The 14,502-nt window shown below is 41.8% G+C and overlaps 1 protein-coding gene across 2 annotated transcripts in view; it reads right to left on the bottom strand.

Annotated features, from left to right (window-relative positions):
* AGRN (agrin) overlaps window positions 1-12,511 on the bottom strand; it is a 352,404-nt gene extending 339,893 nt beyond the window's left edge. For both annotated transcript variants that reach the window (XM_069948832.1, XM_069948833.1), the window contains exons 1-2: window positions 12,186-12,511; window positions 31-292 (exon numbers count right to left, since the gene is read on the bottom strand). In XM_069948832.1, coding sequence (XP_069804933.1) covers window positions 31-292; window positions 12,186-12,383 — 460 coding nt within the window. In that variant the 5' untranslated portion in view covers window positions 12,384-12,511. The remainder of the gene's footprint in view (window positions 1-30; window positions 293-12,185) is intronic.
* Between the last annotated feature and the right edge of the window lie 1,991 nt (window positions 12,512-14,502).

The raw sequence follows: 14,502 nt of genomic DNA, 5'->3' as shown, positions 1-14,502 counted from the left end.
GATCAGATACAAGCACATGTAGGCACTCACCTTCCACGCATGATTCCACCTCCTCCAGGTTCCTCAGTGTTATCCTCATCAGACTGGAATTTAACATTAGTTCATTGCGGTGAAGGGGCCACATGTAGCGGGGAGCGGGGTTGACAAAGAAAATCCTTGTATCTCCAGTGGACACCTGGTTGTCACAAATACTGGGGTCTCCGAATCCTCCAACCATCACTTTATTTCCTCCATCCAGTAGGATCTCATTTGTTACAATTTCTCGGCCTTTTAGATATCGCCATACTCTAATCTGAAGCGGGAAATAAGAAAATGTTTAACGTGGATGTGAGTACGTGATAAAACTAGGCTAAAAGCATTGAAATTATATATTAGTTCTTCCTGTCCATTATATATCCAACCCAAAATCTATGTTTTCACAACATCAAACTACAGCTGTATTTTCACCCTAAAATGATGGCCGTCCAAAAATACATAGGCCTTAAACACAGTTTATTTTATGGAGCTGCTCGAAAAACCTATACAGTAAAATCTACAATGATTTTTGGTTATTCGAGGCTAGTATTACAATCATGACCTCACACTGTGTTCTCTGTTAGGGAGATTGCTGTGTGTGACATATGAAGGGCAAGGTGGGTCTAAAGTGGTCTTACCCAAATTTGGATGACATTTATTTTTCTTGTGTCTTCTGAACACATGAATGTTTGGCTTGACCAATTGGATAAGCCACTGTCAGACTCCTCTGGTAGTAGCTTATCTCTCCCAAAACAAAAGGATCAGGTAGTGGAAATCCAATATGCCTAGAAAGTCAGCTGTTTCTGGAAAAATTATTGGTTCACACATCTTTTTTTATGTAAATAGGGGCCTATAAAGGAGAATTTCAGCATGTTATCCCCTATTCACAACATAGATAATACCATTCAGATCAGTAGGAGTTTAACTTCTGGGAAACTCCATAGAGAATTAATGGTCCTATTACCCAGGCCAATGGTGAGGAGCAAGCAAGTGCCGACCTTTCAGATCAGCGCTCACTTGCTCCTCATTCCCCGCTCACTGTCGGCGCTATTAGGTTAAGTTGACACTAAGTAAAACAGGCAGAATTCCCCAGCGGAGTACCCGCCGCATCCCATTGACATACTAAGGTGGGTGGGATTCCACGGGTCTGGCCTGCCTTAGTGTGTCAATGGGATGCCACCTGTTTTACTGAGCATGAACATATCCTTACATGCGCTGACAGCAAGCAGGTAAGAGCGGAGGGGCCACAGGGAGGAGCAGGGTTAACAGTAGCTATTACACCAAGTGACTATCGACCGTAACAGACGATAATCGGCCAAATACGGACGGTAATTGCTTGGCCTAATAGGGCCTTTATTTATTCATTCTGGGAACAATAGTCTTTCCATTCTTGGGATTGGTGGGGATACCATGCTTAAAGGGGAATACTCCTTTAAGAGTTCATAATATGGACAAAGCTGAAGTACAGGATCTGTTGACAAGGTAATGTATTTTGTATGGACCATTATCCAATAAATGCTTGCGAAAGGATGCCTATAAAGATGGTCTTAGCACACCTCATCTGCAGTCTCTTTGGTAACATGTCAAACATACTGTACATTGTATAGTCAGTGCTAGGGAACAGCTATTGACCTGTTCAACCTACATACATCAAAACCCTTAAAGTATTCATACATTATTGTAATGGAGCGGAAGTAAACCCAACATAAGATTTTGTCTAAATAAAATAGTTCTAAAAAGCACAAGTCCTCCATAGCCAAATTAAGTCCATAATGCAAAGCTCAAACAAACAGAACAAACAAAGGCAAAAGTATCTACCACTTCACGGCAACTTGAGAGTAAGGGTAAGTAAGGGTAAGCACCATATCTCATACAATTCTAGTTGTGGATATGCCATAAATGACTTAGGTGGGAAAACCTCTTTTAGCAATTTTGGAAACTTTCCAGTCACAGAATACTTGTAATGGGGACAGATCAAAACTTCTTAAAGGCCAGTTTATAACCAGGGGTAGGTCACCCCCACTTTTTATGATCATGATTCAGCCACTGTAGGTAGAAACATGTATTATTTCTAGGCCAAGGACATGGCATTGTGAAGCTCTGTCCTCTGAGGCTCTGAGCATTTCTTATTTATAAACTTATACTTGGAGTTTGATTCACTGACTAAAGAAGTAATGCCAGAAAACAGTCATAAAACAGTATAAATAATAAAGTACCACAACATAATGTAAGTAACAAAACAAAACAAAACTACAGACTTCAAAACTAAAATCTAGGTTTAAAGTGCAATGGCAAAAACTATTGGGTTATACAGTATATGGTCACTGTTCTATTCTATGATACATATCTGGTATCGCTAACAGGAGATTGTATGCACAGTTCTGGCCACCAATATATAGAAACAACCAGTAGCCTCCCCATTTTCCAGGAGCCACAGCAGTGCCCCCCAAATACTAATTATATATTATTAATCAAAAGAAATAGTTAAAGGAGACGTCCGGCAAACTAAAAAAACTACAGGGCAGGTAGGGGGTGGGCACATAAAGAAAGTATACTTACCAGCCCCTGTGCCTCCGCAGTGCTGTGTCAACAGGTCCCTTGACATTTTCTGGCAGCTTTGGGGTATGTTACGACCTGGTGAGAAAAGGGCGCCCCAGTCACTGACTGGCTGAGCAGGGCATCCATCAACCAGGTTGTAACATTGCAAGAGGCAGAGATGGAGGATGCCGACAAGGGTCTGGGAGCGGGGAGCTATGGGGGCACGGGGACAAGTAGGTATACCTTCGTTATTATGTTTTGGTTTAAGAGCTCCCTTTACTTGGTGGGAGATGGCGTGGGGGAAGGGCATGGTATGCATAGCGGGGTCTACAGCACTGTATCTGGCCCAGGAAGTCTCCCTCACCTTCCAAATCATGGCAGATCCACTTCAGGCTGGGGCTTGCATCAGGGACAGGACTGTGGAGGTATTCTAATTATAGCTGTAACTCCTCTCTTCCCGGACAGAGAGTGATTCTATACTGTGCCCAAATATGCCCTGCCACATATGCCCCTGTGTTTCCCATCCTTTTCATTTCTGCTATAATGTGCCTGCACTTACCCTCAGCTATACACACTGCTGCTATAATCTGCCTGCACTTACACTCAGCCATTCACACTGCTATATAGAAAAGTTTCTGTCACTGTCGTCCTGCACAGCTCTGTGATTCTTATTTCCTGATTGATCCATGCTGAATACACACCCCTTCCCCATCGCTGTCATGTGACCACACAGACCTCTGATAGCAGCCCTGCTTCTCTATTATACCCTGTTGTACTACGCTACTGCATTTTGGGGATCTGCCGTTCCATCCTTTATCTACAAACTGCTGCTGGTTTTTTTAGGTTTATGCCCTTACTATACATTATACTCCACATGCTGATTGCTATACTGTACAGTAACTTATAATTAGTGATGAGCGAATAGTGAGATATTCGAATCTTCGATATTCGTACGAATATCCCGCGAATATTCAATCGAATATTCGATCCCATTAAAGTCTATGGGAACAAGTATTTGATTAGTGAAAAACATCTATTTGACCATTTGGAGGGTAAAACCGGAAGCTGGGGGATTTGAACGCTTATCGAATATTTATCGAATATTCGCGGGATATTCGTTCGCATATCGAATATTCGAATATCTTACTATTCGATCGAATATCTATTTGATCGAACAGTATTCGCTCATCACTACTTATAATATCACATATTCAGCTGTTTCTAAATGTTTGTTTTACGCGTTATTCAGAATATAAAATATTTTTGGGGTGTGGAACCAATTATCTGCATTTCAGTGATTTCTAATGGAAAACTTTGCTTTGGTTTAAGAGTGGATTGGATTACAAGCACGGTCCCGGAACAAATTATGCTCATAATCCGAGGCACCACTGTATTTTTTTTGTCATCAGACTTCTCCTTCAACCCCATTCTGACAGTCATTGAAACATGGAGGTCCATAGAACTGAATCCGCTTGAATAGCAGTCAGGAAAAGACAACATGAATGAATTTTTCCTACCTAGATAAGCTATCCCTAGAGGTGTCTGGCAGCGGCTTTCTCTCCTGTCCCAATGCACATTTGGCTGAACTGAGCCTGTGTGTATATATAGGGATCAGAAAAGACAGCTGTCATCCAACAGATATCTGAAATGTATTAGGCTATGGTCACACTAAGTATGAGACCGGCCGTTCCGTGACCCCGGCCGGGTCACAGAACGGCCGGACTCTGGCCGGATCATCTTGGCCGTTACTTAAGTACCGGCCAGATGACCTTTCCGGGCGCGGAGCTCTGATGCGGGCGCATCAGCGCGCGCCTGCATCAGAGCTTACCATAGCACACAGTGAAGCGAGCAGCCGGAGAATTCACTGAATTCCGGCCGCAGAAAACTGACCTGTCAGTTATTTTCGGGGCCGCACAGATCTCGGCCGGAGCCTATACGATGTGTGTACGCTCCGGCCGGGATCCCATTGCTTAATAGGCTGTGTTCCACTGCACAAAAACTACGGCCGTTGTTGACATCGGCAACAACGGCCGTAGTTTTACGTAGTGTGAACATAGCCTTACAATTTAAAGTATTTAGAAGTATACAGAAGGCTGTATGCATTGTTACTAAGTTTTCAATGCATCTAAAATCTAAAAAACAAACTAAAAAAAACTTTTAAAAAACCTACAATTTTTCGATACAGCTCCTTTAAAAACCTATGCATCTCTCTGCTTACGCACACAAACGCAGCATATTGTGGGATTCTGTAGGATAGCAAAACTCCACTTTGTTCTGTCTCCTTACTATAACAGTAGAGGGAGCAAATAAAAAACAGCTGAATATACAAAATGGTAGAACATTTCTAAACAAACTTTATTTTTTTTTTCTTTTACAATCAATTCATTGAAGCAATTCAAACAAATTGGTTACAGAAGTACATTTCCCTTGTTACCTAAAGAACTGGGCAGCACTGAGAATATTCCTGAATCTTTAATGAAAGAAAGTGACATTACAAAGAATTTTTTTTAAATCTCTTAAATCAACAAATGACTGAATTTTAAACAAATATTCAGATTTTTTTTCTGTGTGTGTGGAAAGCTCTTAAAGGCTTAACAAATAAATGGGGGACTGTTAGGAAGATCAAAGTATATTTTGCAAAAAGGGTAGGGGGGGGGCACTTATTTTCTTCCATAAATGTTGTTGGATGTGACAAAGAATCACAATTCTATTGCATGCATCACTAAGCTAATGTTTGCTCTCTGTAAATAGTTTTTTGTACTCTGCTTGACCGGTGTATGTGACCTCCACAATGGGGGGAAACAACCTCTCACTGAATTCTACTTTCTTGGCTTTCTTTCCTTTGAGACCTTGAAAAAATGTAACAAACAACTAAACAGACAGACGTTCTCATGTCTTCAGTGCTCTGTTCTCTCGAATGTAAAAGAAATTATTCAGATGGGAGTGGTCCCTATGGGTAATAACCCCACAGAGGGTCATAAAAACTTTTTATAGGGTCATCCATTCTAAGTAAAAAATAACAAAATGTGAAACCCAAAGCACACGAATGGTCCGACTTTGCCCATTATCCTGTATTAAAACACTCTATCTTACTACACTGCTCTTTTTGAGCAAATTGGCTGAAAAATTACAAATGGGCCACATTTTCTCATTGGATTCTTTTAAATCCAGTGATAAAACAGGATTCTGCGCACACTTTGCTGAATTTTTGGACCACAATTGTTAGAGATGTAAAAAATTGTATCAATCCCTTTATTTGGCTATGTTCACACAACGTCCAAAAAAGGAAAAAAGCGTCCGCTTTTTGTGTTTAAAAATTTTAATAGGCCTGACTAAAATGCGTTGAAGTCTATGGAATAACGGATGTCTTTTTCACACATTGTATTGAAAGCGGCCGCCTCAAAAGACGTCTGTCATTCAATACATTGTGTGAAAAAGACGTCCGTTATTCTATAGACTTCAATGCATTTTAGTCAAGCCAATTAAAATGATGCAATAACGGACGTCTTTTTAAACACAAAAAGCGGACGCCTTTTTCCTTTTTTGGACGTGTGAACATAGCCTTAGACTGATTATGTACCAACATATGGCTGGAATCTGGCATGCAATTTGGGACATAAATTGCACAAAATATGGCCTAATCGGAAATAGCTATAGCTGGGCTATATCCTTTGCTGCAGCTCAAAGAACAACTGAGCATATGACCAAATATCAGCTAAAAACAGTGCAAAATAGAGGCCAAAAATGGACCAATTGCAAAAAAAAAAACAAACTCAAAAATGACTAAAATTTCCAACCGGATTTTTGCACCAATAAAGTTGACAACCAATAAGGCTTCCATTACACCTCACCAGGCTTGTTCCCCAATTTCCCAACAATAAAGTCATACATACGGACAAACGGAAGTGTTGACAGAAGTAGATGGTGAGTTTATATGTATTGTATATACAGATCCTTCTAGTCAACCATATCAGAAGGTTAAGTATAGATATTGACTGGTGGGCAAAGCTCATATCAAGCAGTAGTTCCAGGTCCGATGTCACTGCACCTGTAACACTAGGGAGGGGGGGAGTATGGTTTGCATCTGGGGAAAAGGTGGGTGAGGCACAGGCTGGCACATGAAGAACTGTAACTGACACAAAAAGGCAATGACTGTCCTGTCTCTGAAAGAGCAGCGTAGACTAGTGAAAAAGGTGTCAAACAATCAGTGAGTGATCAGTAAGTACTCCTATATGCTTTTTGTGCATTTTATTTTTTTATGGGATCACTGGAGTTTCCCTTTAAAACTGCACTACTTCTAAATAGAATTTCTACTCTGCCCTGACAATAACTTCTATTATTGCCCCAGTGGCCCGCTAATCTACTGTTCCAGTTTTTGCATCTAGAACGAAACAACTGCAAATCCAAACCACCTGCGACTGCAGACATTATACGGCTTACATGAAACTAATCGTTTGAGACAGGAAAAGTCTTCTACTGACCAGAAGGTGTCTGTAGCCTGGACAGGCCTTACATGTCTTGAATATATTTTCATACTAATGCTGTGGGGTTGCATATGGTTCAGTGAAAACTCTCTATGGGACATGCCCATTTATATTAAAACCTAACCAGTTCTCTAATAAAGTTGATCTCATAAGTCAAAGAGCCAGAAGGCTGAAAACTAGCATGCCTCCCAATGAGCCCTCTCTGTCAACATTTATTGTAATTTCACACATCTTATACAGCTAAACCAGGAGTGGTCGTCAGAAGGAGGAGATATAGAAGATGCTGTTTAGAAGAGATGAGTGAATTTACAGTAAGTTTGGGTTCACAAAACTCTTAACGCTCTGCATTTATCTCCCAGTGGCTGGAGAAGATGGATGCAGCCCTAGGGCTACCTGGAAAACATGGATGCAACCCAAACTAGACAGGAGATGGACCTTAAATCACATTTTATACCATCATAATCTTCTATATGATCCTATTCGATAACTATAAAATTCCTATAAGACATAGTTAAATAGTAGACAAAGTTAAAAAAGACCATAGTCCATCCAGTCCTATCTATAACCCTACTGTAAGCGCGAGAAAGTCTTATAAGTCAGGACGAAATATGGTTAGTTCCAGAGGCCCAGACTTTGGTAAACACCAATGATCCTTGAGGGATATCCTATTAATGGATGGCAGCTTATCCCCATTTCTTTAATGCCTCAGTAAACTAACCTCCTTCAAGTTTTTGATGCAGTTTTTGAAGCTAAAGAAGAATGGGTTTAAATGTAGAAAAAGTTAGTAATTACTTTAAGTGGTGTTTCTACCTGCTCCCGGCCCCCTTCGGTTTGTTTGGGAGGCCGAAACGGCACACCTTGCAGGGCTATGCTGTTTACGCAACTCCCATTAAATTACATAACTCACGTTGGCTGTTTTTGGCCTCTTGACTGGTGGTGGCCTGGAAACCCTCAATCTGAAAATAGTTGGTGGGATTTGCACCCAGGGAACATTAATGGCATATCCTGGGTACATGCAATTAATGTCTCAGATAGGAACACCCCTTTAATATACATTCTTTATTTTTTAATCCATTCCTGAATGTGGCTTCAAAAACCGCATAAAAAACCTGACCATGAGAACATACCCTAAGCCTCTGGTATGTGGACTAATTGACAAGGGCATTGCCCAAGATATACAACACACTACAGCTGCCTACCTATAATTACTATGGAGGCAATCTGCTTCATTCACTCTATTAACCTTTACTCAGCATTACATTTATCAATGTCCTTACTCTCAATTTTCTTTCACTTCCACTCTCTTAAGCCTGGAATGTCAAGTATCTGCTTAGTAAATGTTGTATGGTAACTGTTCAGATGGGACATCGCAGGACATTGACCACACACCAGCAACGCAATACACAAACCAGACCTTACCAAATCTTATCACCGACTGTACACAGTATTGAGATAAGTGATGTGCCACCATACTTCACTGACTACTGCAATAGCATTAAGCCAATACGGATATTGGCAAGTGATAGAATATACTGGTGGTAGATATATGCATACACTGAGCTGCCGTCGCTATAGATTATCATAAATCATGGTAAAGGTGATTCTTCTGGGCTGATCAAGTTTGGACATTTATGATGAACACTCAGCAGCCATTGTTACCATAGTGGAAAGGATAAAACACCTGCAATCTTAGCCTTTGTTCAGTCCTAACTATACATAGTAAAGATGGTAGTATCAAACTGGGGTACCTGGGGCCCACCAGAGGAAATGATCCTGGGGGCCCACCAACAAAGAACCTGTGAGAAACAACATGTCAGTCAGGGTTTGTGCCGGTTCTAAAGCTGGGGGCCCACTGTAGGATCTTCTAGTCTTCTGGTGGGCCACTCCGACACTGAAAGACAAACCCACTGATTTAAGCAGAACACATCAAGCATTTAATGTGTATAGGGGCCACCTGACTCCAATGGCAGAGAGAAGAATTGGCCAGTTGGATTCCAAGATGGATGATCCTTCTGTTCTCAAGGGAGATATGCCGCCACCAAAGCACCATCTGTCTCTCTATTGAAAACACATGAATTCTTAGGTATTCTCAGCATGTGAGTGGGGTTAGGAAAGATAACTTTTGGCCTAGCAAGTGTTTAGCTAAAAGCTATCCAAAGAGCACGGTTAGCTTTTGTAATAAATGGTAATGTAATTTGTTCCTCTGTGGGACACTTTAAAGGGGTTTCCAGGATTTTTTTAAATGGTGGCCTATTTTGAGGCCCACCTGACTGGTGGGTTAGAGATACCCAGCGCTCCTGCCCATTAGCTGTTTAGCAGAGCCGCTGTGCTCGGACGGAAATTATGAGCAGAGATGGAAGCCTCAGCTCCATTCATTGTGTAGTTACTGTACTGGGCTATAGTCGTGCAGCACCTATTGAAGCAAAGCATAGCTCATTTATCAGCTGATCCCCCGTTCAAGTTGATATCATCCTATTTGGCCAATATGTAATTAGGCCCATAGTTGCTATTGGAATTGGTTGGAGATACATCAGGAGACAATATCTATGAGCTGGATGTTCTTTCTTAAACTCCTGGGTCCAAGTGCAGCTATAACCACTTCAGCTTTTATAGTTCCAGCCTTGACCAGAGGAAATGGTCATGGGGCTAACCTCAGGGGTATAGCATCTAGTATACCCATGGTGCTTTCAAAGTTAACACTGACACTTCCTATTTAAGATGGGCAACATACGCACCAGATAGAAGTAGGTTGATGGTTGGACAATACTCAATGAACAGCTGTTTGGCAGGCAGGACCATTAAATATTTAGTCCATATTGGCCCTCATAGTGATTAAAACTGGCCATACATGATCAATGACACTGAGTAAAGGACGAACAATCTTTAGGGAAGATACTGGAAACATTCTTTCAAGGAGAGATCAATACTAGACGTAAGATCTTTCTTACACGAAAACTCTCTAGACTATTGGATGAAAAATTAAAACACAGCCGACTTCATTTCAGATGAGGATGATCAGTCATCGGTCGGCTCCACCAATCATTTGTTGATGAATTCCACCCAACGGGCATTGGTTTTGATTGAAAATGGTTATTATCATCAATTTATATCTAATACATAAAGGCACCTTTACACCAAGGCAAAGGTGTTGAGACACATAAACCCCCCCATAGACTCCCTTATTCTGGTCAAGGCCTCAGTACGTGAACCCCACCAATGTTATTTGGCGACATTCCTCAACGACATGTCTTCCGACTTCTTAAAAGGGGAAAGTCACTTAAAGTGCACAATAATTTTATAAAAATTGAAAAACCTAAGTTCACAACTTCACACGTCGACTCCTTTCTGTGACTTCAAATAACTTCACATCATAGACTATGCCATATTCTACAGGGGTCCATGGGGGCGGTGGGTGGTGGTGGTGGGGGAGACAGCTTTCAAAGCCATTCACATCAGTCATGAGATACAATATACCAGATATTCCACTTCAAAGATTTCTTCAGTTAACGCCTTTGCTTCTCTTCTTTGAAAAACTTGATGACAGCCAAAACCCTTAATTCTGCTCTAATTTGTTCCCCAGCCTGGGACTCATTAGGATCCTCAGCCGCCATTAAATCCCTTTAGATTTCCTATTGATTTGTCCTGCATTAGTGACATGAAGAAACTTGTTTGCGAAGCAATAAATCTTTCCAGTTGCTAAAATCTTCGAAATGGCAAGCATGCACAGACACATTCCTTCAAGGCTGCAATGGGTTAAGTCCGCTGTAATCTTTCAGACATGAGTTCTGAACTGATCAAGAATCTCAACTACAGTCTTAAAACTCAGAAAGGGAAGAAAGAAAAAAAAGACAGCCCGAGGCCAGCCTGAGAATTCAATATCTGCAAGTGTTCAAGGCACAAAGCTCCTGAAATCGGTGTATTTACAAAATGGGCACTTCTCTATGTAGTTCAGAAACCTTAATAACAGACTGCCGGCTGCACGGTGGCAAGATATGATGGACAGAAATCCTTTACTTAAATGTTTCGTCGGCTAAAAATATCAAAATTACATGCTTCTCTGCAAACTCACAACAGAAAACACATGTTCATGCTGCTCTCGAGAGCTCGGAGAGGCTATAAATGCTTTGGAACGACTAAATAATAGGATGGAAAGACTTTTATCCAAAATGAATGGACAAGTTGGACGGGAGAGGGTTAAAGACAAAAACGTCTGGAAGGAGTGGAGGGGGGGGGGGGGTTGAGGCTACCTTTGAACTACTGTATTTGTAAACCATGAAACCATAAGAGAAGACGTATCTGTAATCTTAGTACAATTGGTACTATTTATCTATATATTGATCAGGCTGTATAATTTATTGCCCCATTGTGGGTGACTGGTGGGTCCATTGGTTCTGAATACTCTTTGAGGTGATGACAATTTTCAGATCATATTCCCTTTGTAGACCATGTGCCCCCTAAACTCCTAGCCTCTTCCAGACTCCCTGCACCTGCTCAACCAAACTTTTTTTTTTTGCTTAAGTAACTACTGATGACAATGAAAGGGCCTTCAGGTCAAAGGAAACTCTAGGTTTAGCCAATGTTCCCAGGGCTGGAGATGTGATCCTAGTGCCACATTATCATCAAACGCCATTCCTTCTGAGCCTCGGGGTACATTGTAATTAATCCTAGGTCTGCCAGGTGGAAACACAATCTAAAAGTATACTCAGTATGTTATATCACGTAGGAAGACGTTACATTATCTTTAACATCTTTACCGCCATGATGAGGATGCCAACAGGTTGGCATCAAGGGAAGGATGGCGATATTTCCAAAACCCTGTATCAATGGCATGCAAAGCAACAAGTGATGTATCTTTACGCTAGCCGGTATCATTTCTCAGTTTTCTCATTCAAACTTTTAAAACCTTAACCAATATTTATTAAGATGTATAATTTAGCCTGGCCGGTGCCAATGTGTGTACAGACTGGTAACCATGTGCCCTTATTTTATAGGTTAACGTGGCTGCTGTCACAGACAATTGGCACTATGGTTACCAGATTGCAGTAATGATGCCGGTAATCTAATCGCTCATTGAACCGATTTGACTAGTTTTGTGAAGTTTGTATGCTGCCACCCAATGACCCGCGTTAGACAGTGCCCCTCTTTTACCTTGCAGGAGTAGGTGTGGTGTACAGGGTCCACATTTAGGATCTCCTCCACCGTCCCGGTGAGCACAATATTTGCCTCCTCTTCTCTCTTTTCCAACTCTCTCTCCGGACAATGTCCCTGGCTGTTTCCCAGAAACACAGCCACCAGTACTGCTAAAGTCCACACGGGCATGGCCGAAGCCCTCCACCTTCTCCCCATGTCCAGAGGGAAGAAGGGCGCATCCAAGGCAAGAGAGACCAGAGGAGGAAGAGAAGGTGAGGGCAGCTCACCAAAATGTGCACTGATACAAGGGCTTCCCCCTGGCTCTGCTGCTGTTACAGCAAGGAAAACCTTTCCACTTACAGAGAAAAGACAAACCCACTCAGGAGGAGGGGGAGGGGGGAGGGAGGGAGGAGATATTAGTGCTACTCTGCAAAGGGAGCAATGTGAGGTCTTCTTCACAGGGGCTGGGGGGGGGGGGGGGGGGGATTTGCATGCAATCTGAATTGCTGATAAGCACAAGGGGGTGGCGGCGGTGGCTCTGTCCTCCCTCCTACTGTATCTGATTCTTTTCCACTTCTCTTTCCTTAACGTATAGCTCATAGGGGAAAAGTATAGCAAAACGCCACCTCCAGGAAATGCGGCTCAAATCAGGTTAATGGATAATCGGGAGCACAACGTGATCTGCCTGTTAAAGGTGCACATGCAACAATGCCGTCGTTGCAAGTGAAGCCCTTTCTGAATGTGTTGGCTTGGATCCCAGCGCTCAAGGGACTGCATTGGGAGGAAGAATAGTGAAGAAGGGCACTTTGTATCTGCACTGCAGGCATGCATTCAATAGGGATGATGCGGGATTTACCAGCATCCTGACATTTCCACGCTTCAAAGGGAACATTTTTATTTAAACATGGGAATCAAAGTATTATGATCAATGATCGTAAAGGTGTGCGTCGAGATTGCATGTTCTCCAGTTTCCTCCCATACGTTAAAAAAAATATATGTTATCCGTAATGTGTTTTTTTTTTAAATCCATATATTTTGCAGTTTTGGATGCAGATTTGTCTCGTTCAGTGGAGCTAAACTGCACCCTGAAGCGTTTCACGTCACTTATTCACACTCAGTGTTTTAAATATGAGAAGTTATTGTTGCCTACGAAGGGCTGAAGCTGCACACGGACTTTTTTGTAGTAAGAGTCTCCCATGTTAGGGTATGTTCACATGTACCGCAGCAGGTATTACGGACTGAATTTCACGCTGCTGATTTTATGATTTGATGTTACACACTTACCCGCACCCTTAAAGGGGCTATCCAGTAACATAGTTGCTTTCATACAAACAAAGCGCCATACCTATCTTCAGGCTGTGCATGTTATTACATCTCTATTCAATTCAATGGAACTGAGCTGCAATACCACACACAAACTGAGGACAGGGGTGGTGCTGTTTGAAAGAAAGCAGACATGTTTTTCTAACCCTGAATGACTTATTCAATTATGCAACTTAGCGCACTCCTGTGAAAGGCAAGTCTTAATGAATAGTTAAAATCTCACTTTAAGTCTTGATGAGCGTCCCCCTCCCATCAGCTCTTGATGAGGGCAGATGAGGGACGTAATATTGTATGGGTCTCTATTAGCGCTGCATGTTGAGAAACGTCTACCATAAATGTCATGGTGCTCCACCCAAAAGGCAAGGTGAGAATTTCACCACAAGGCAGCCATTCCTGATTGCAGGGGGGCGGCTATACCCTCTATCCCTACACTTTCCCATCACTCATTTTGGGAGGTGGGGGGATGCCACTTCTCTATTTGCCCCAGGGATCAAAAGAGAAGAATTTCTGGGAAGCTTCCTTCAAACGATACTCCTGACTGTGATCATTTTGGGAAAATTCAGCAAGTGCAGCATATCTATATATACCCACCCTCTAATATACCCTGGGAATTTCCAATATAACTGTTGTAAATTAGGCGATGGACAAGGGCATGGCCCCTTCCCACCATGCTGCTTCCCCCATCAGTATATGTATAAAGCAATATTAAGCAAAGCCTGAAGTCCATTACAGAGGGAATTAATAAAACAGATGTCGGGGAACGAGTCAATAGGTTTTACAAGTGTACGTAAGGATTTGTGCACATGGTGCATATTCCCACTTGGAGTTTCCTCTGTGTATTTTCCAATGTACTTTTCCAAGGGTAGCCTTGTAGTTGCATGATTATTATTATTAATTTATTTTTTAACATTAAATTATTTATTTATTTCGGACGCACCTTTGTTTCCTGAGCGCTGTACATATGATAAGTGATTAAAATACAGAATGTAACATAGAGAAGTAATATGTATTC

Source organism: Dendropsophus ebraccatus, chromosome 12 (genome assembly GCF_027789765.1).
Source record: "Dendropsophus ebraccatus isolate aDenEbr1 chromosome 12, aDenEbr1.pat, whole genome shotgun sequence".
Taxonomy (NCBI): domain Eukaryota; kingdom Metazoa; phylum Chordata; class Amphibia; order Anura; family Hylidae; genus Dendropsophus; species Dendropsophus ebraccatus.
The sequence above is the reverse complement of the archived record's forward strand: the minus strand, read 5'-3'. Positions and strand labels throughout refer to the sequence as shown.